At 53.2% G+C, this 5,000-nt stretch overlaps 1 protein-coding gene across 4 annotated transcripts in view; it reads right to left on the bottom strand.

Annotated features, from left to right (window-relative positions):
* LOC125031178 (longitudinals lacking protein-like) overlaps positions 1-5,000 on the bottom strand; it is an 87,064-nt gene that overhangs the window by 7,132 nt on the left and 74,932 nt on the right. Inside the window, exon 7 of one of the 4 annotated variants that reach the window (XM_047621769.1) lies at positions 1,852-2,841. The exons of the other annotated variants lie outside the window; for them this stretch is intronic. Within the exon in view, the coding sequence (XP_047477725.1) occupies positions 2,207-2,841 (635 nt within the window). The 3' untranslated portion in view covers positions 1,852-2,206. Of the gene's footprint in view, positions 1-1,851; positions 2,842-5,000 lie in introns of those variants that run through there. 4 annotated transcript variants of the gene reach the window in all.

Here is a 5,000-nt window from a genome sequence, read left to right as displayed (position 1 = left end):
CACACACACACACACACACACACACACACACACACACACACACACACACACACACACACATATATTACCTGCATTACACTTACAAGAGACACTTTTACACGTCTGTTGCAACACCCTTTTCTTTCCTAGTTAGAAACATTTCATACACATATTGCAGACCTGGAACGTACATCATTTATCTACTTACACACCGTGGCTTCAACACAAAATTTTATCCTTGATATCCAAACCTCCTACAAGCTATACACAATCCACACACTATAAACACACCATTAATCATCACATTCTTGCTCTGCTTTCACCATCTGCACCACACACTAACACACCAGATATTCCCAGCACCTACAACACAGGCGCCGACACTTTTCCCGCCAAAATAACCAAGATATACTGCACTTAAATGACACACCTGCAACGGTGACAGAGCACAACACACTGAGGTGGAAGTTCGTCCCAGGCTAAGCCCACTCAACCATAACACCCTCGCTCTCTCCCTCTCCCTTGCCCCCAGAGTGTAATAACCTTACGTTCTCATACCCAGGCGAGATGCCCTGCCTCGTACCCGCTGCTTCGCCCCAGCCTGTCAGTGGGGTGGGTATTCACGCTTTGCTATCTTTGGCGAAATGACCAGAGATCGATTCATTTACACATTTTGTTTTTTGTTTCATGTAGGAAATAGTTTCCCTTCTGTGTAATTGTTACGTCACATGCATCAGTTGCTCATTGTTTCACGCACTTGTGCTGTTGTGTGTTGGCCTTTTAAAATTTCCAGGTTCAAAATAGCTACATAATATTTTCCTCTTTCTAGAGTAAAATTTCTATCGGTAACGTACCAAAACCTGATGACGAAAACATATGGGTAGGGGTCAGCTGTACACTACTTGCATTTACTTCATGTACCAGGGAATACAACAACAGTACAGAAAGAATATAGCGAAAATCTGAATCCTGTGTATATGAGTGTGGATGCATCGAACGTGGATGTGTGTGTGTTCGTGTGTACATGTAGGTCCTTGTTTTTATAATATGGTTCACTAACTTAAAACAAATATTTTTTTTCGGAAAAATGAATCATGCGTAAACTAAAACAATGAATATAATTAAATATTATTCTCTCTTCCTTTCTCTCTCTCTCTCTCTCTCTCTCTCTCTCTCTCTCTCTCTCTCTCTCTCTCTCTCTCTCTCTCTCTCTCTCTCTCTCTCTCTCTCTCTGTATTTGAGTGTGTGCGTGGTGTGTGTGTGCGTGGTGTGTGCGCGTGGTGTGTGCGCGTAGTGTGTGTGTGTGTGTGTGTGTGTGTGTGTGTGTGTGTGTGTGTGTGTGTGTGTGTGTGTGTGTGTGTGTGTGTGTGTGTGTGTTGTGTGTTGTGTGTTGTGTGTGTTGTGTGCGTATGTGTGCTGTGTGTGTGCGTATGTGTGCGTGTGCATGCGTGTGCGTGCGTGTGCATGCGTGTGCGTGCATGTGTGTGCGTGTGCGTGTGTGTGTGTATGTGTGTGAGAGTGAGAGTGAGTGTGTGTGTTCAAGTGTTCATTTATGGCAAAGTTTCTTTCCTGAGCATTGTTATTTAATCTTCATTGTTTTAAAAAGTTCAACACTTTCAGACAAAGTTCAAGACAGACGACCGCTGGCACCTAATTCGACCAAGCTTTCAGAAAACACCCGGTCCAAAATGGAAAAAAATCTAATAAAAGGTTACGTTTAAATAAAACTCTCATCCTCCAATCTCTCATTACGTTTTCTTTTCATAGAGTTAATCGCGTCAAAGTAGGTATTAGACAAAATATTTCCCCGTGTAAAAATGATGAAAAATGGCAGCTGTTTTGTGCTTTTAAGGTGTCAATGAAAGAGGTAACTTTGTATGAATATCTTATTTATTTAAAGTATACATACCATAGTAACATCACAGACTACAGAGAATGAGATCTGGCACTTAAAGCAAAGTCTTACAAAGGTTCACTACTAAAAGCATTCTGGGTATACAAAATAGAACTACTTCCGGATATTGGAATGCCTTTGTTACAAGTGTGCATAAGGAACCTGTGTCGCTCTACAGAGGCAACAATCCAAGACTAGCAGAACTTTGGCCACCACTTGTGTCCCAAGCGCTTCTAAACTGGCAGTAAGTAAGCATGTGGGTCTACACCAGGTCATCATCACTACTAGCTACTGTCTGGGGCGGGGCGGAAGGACCTCACCACCCCGCCGCACTCACGCCTGGTCCATGGGCACCTCGTGCGGATGCGGCTGCGGGGCCTGCTGTTGGAGGTGCTGTTGGAGGGCAGCCGGCGCGGGTGGAGGCTGCGACGGCGGCTGCGGCATCATGTCCACCAGCACCAGCCCCTTGTCTTGGCTCACCCACGCCTGCGGCTGCGGTTGTTGTTGTTGTTGTTGTTGTTGTTGTTGTTGTTGTGATTGCTGTGGTGTTTGAGGCTGTTGTTGTTGGTGGTGGTGTTGTGGTTGCTGTTGGTGTGGCTGGTGATGGTGGGTGTGCGGGGGCGGCGGGCGAGGGCGGCGGCGGGCGGAATGCGCCACGGAGCGGTGCGTTATGAGGCAGTTGCGGTTCTTGCAGACCTTGCCGCAGATGTCACACGTCACGGTCGCGCCCGGCTGCAGGTGTTGGTCGCGCAGGTGCCGCGTCATAGAACCGCGATTTGAGAAAGACTTGAAACAGAACATACACTGGTTGTCAGGGGGCGCCACCCCCGCCCCCCCTGCCTGCTGGTGCCCGGGCGGGGCCGGCCACGCGAACCCCCCGGGGAAGGCCGGGGCGGGGGCAGTGAGGTGGCCCTGGTTAGGGGCGGCGGTCAGGCCGAGGCGGGCCTCACATTCTGGGTCCTCGCGGCCTGCAACAGGAGAGACGCCCGTAAGTGAGGCCTGCGCCACCACCTGCTACACACACACTAACACTGGACTACAGGGCAAGGCTACTCCACTACCCCCGCCCCCTCCCCCCCAGGGTCCGCGCCCCCCCGCGCCCCCCGCCCCGCACCCCGCGCCCCGTCACATGAACTGCTGGAAGGCCCGTTGCGCCTCGCCGCCCGCGGGGCTTCCGGCCTCGCCCTCGCTCGCCGCCACTCCGCCCAGGGACGCGCTCGTCAGCGGCGGCGGCGGAGGCGGCGGCGAGGGGGCGCTGCGGCCGCCAACCGCGACCCCGGGCGCGGAGGCCGCCAGCGCCGCGGGCGTGAGCGCGGAAGAGTGGTGGTGGAGCGACGAGTGGTGGGCGGCCAGCAGGAGCGCCGGGTGCGCCTCGTAGCGGATGTCGGCGGACAGCAGGGGGCGGTGCAACATGCTCTTGTGCTTGATGAGCGCGCCGCGGTTCTTGCACCACTTCCCGCACAGCTCGCACGGCAACGACCCGGGTTCCACGTGTTTGTCGCGCTCGTGCCGCTTGCGGCTCCCAACCGTGGAAAACACTTTGCCACAAAAGCCGCAGCTGCGGCAACACTCACATGTACAGTGACTCGGGTGCGGCTCCCAGCCCGCGCCGGTCTTGGGCTCTGCAAAAGAGAGAACAACTCTTACGCCCTCGCCTGCAGTGCTGGCCACGCCCGCCCACAGGCCAGCGGGGCATCGCCCACCCGCCCACCTACACACCACCACCACCACCAGCCTGCTCACCGCTCTAACCTCCACCACTACTGCTGTTCCTCCACCACCTGTGCGCCCTGTGCTCGGCACCTGCAAGGCCCGCCCCTCCGCTACCCTGCCCTGCCGTGCTCGGCCTTCCTGGTCCTCCTCGCCTCTCCTCTTTCTCTCTCTCCCTCTTCCTCCTCCCCTCCTGCACCTGCACCCTCTACTTCCTCAACCTTAAGCTTGCAATACTGCCATTCTTACTGAAGCGTTGCCACTATGAAGACCTCGCCTCGCGTCTATCAACAACGTTATGGGTGGACTGAGCTCGTCTGTGTGTGTGTGTGTGTGTGTGTGTGTGTGTGTGTGTGTGTGTGTGTGTGTGTGTGTGTGTGTGTGTGTGTGTGTGTGTGTGCGTGCGTGAAGTGTGTGTGTGCGTGCGTGAAGTGTGTGTGTGTGTGTGTGTGTGTGTGTGTGTGTGTGTGTGTGTGTGTGTGTGTGTGTGTGTGTGTGTGTGTGTGTGTGTGTGTGTGTGTGCGTGCGTGCGTGAAGTGTGTGTGTGCGTGCGTGAGTGTGTGTGTGTGTGTGTGTGTGTGTGTGTGTGTGTGTGTGTGTGTGTGTGTGTGTGTGTGTGTGTGTGTGTGCGTGAAGTGTGTGTGTGTGTGTGTGTGTGTGTGTGTGTGTGTGTGTGTGTGTGTGTGTGTGTGTGTGTGTGTGTGTATGTGTGTGTGTGTGTGTGTGTGTGTGTGTGTGTGTGTGTGTGTGTGTGTGTGTGTTCGTGTGTGTGTGTGTGTGTGTGTGTTAGTGTGCGTGTGTGTGTGCGTGTGTGTGCGTGTGTGTGTGTGTGTGTGCGTGTGTGTGTGTGTGTGTGAGCGCGTGTGTGCGCGTGTGCGTGCGTGCGTGTGCGGGTGCGTGTGCGGGCGCGTGTGCGGGCGCATGAACGGGTGCATATTCATGTACGTGAACGTGAGCGTGTGTGTGTACATGTGCATCTACAGGTGCAAGTACATGTTCGTGTGCGTGTCGTGAAATGTACATACACAATCCTCCATCACTCAAAAATGGAGCATTCATTTGAAAGGACAGGACATTGCGCTTGCCTTGCACACAGCTTCCATGCCAGACCACTAAAAAACCTCGACCCGCAATAGACTGACAAAACCAGACTCCAGCTCCTCGATACGGCGATTCCTTTCTGCAGCATCACGTCCCTCGCCCTCTTAGATTCTCTCTTTCGAGGAGCGACAGTAAAAAGAGGAAAACGACAATAATCATCACTTCTTTTCTTTCCAAAACATCGGTGCAACATGCGCGCAATGCAATGCGATGCGGGGCGGAGTCGCTCGTGCAATGTCCAAGATGCGGTGACCAACAACTGGTATTTCCATCAGGCTTTGACAACGTGCTTCCTCGCTACGATTTCAAACGCGTC

Source organism: Penaeus chinensis, chromosome 12 (genome assembly GCF_019202785.1).
Source record: "Penaeus chinensis breed Huanghai No. 1 chromosome 12, ASM1920278v2, whole genome shotgun sequence".
NCBI lineage: Eukaryota > Metazoa > Arthropoda > Malacostraca > Decapoda > Penaeidae > Penaeus > Penaeus chinensis.
The sequence above is the reverse complement of the archived record's forward strand: the minus strand, read 5'-3'. Positions and strand labels throughout refer to the sequence as shown.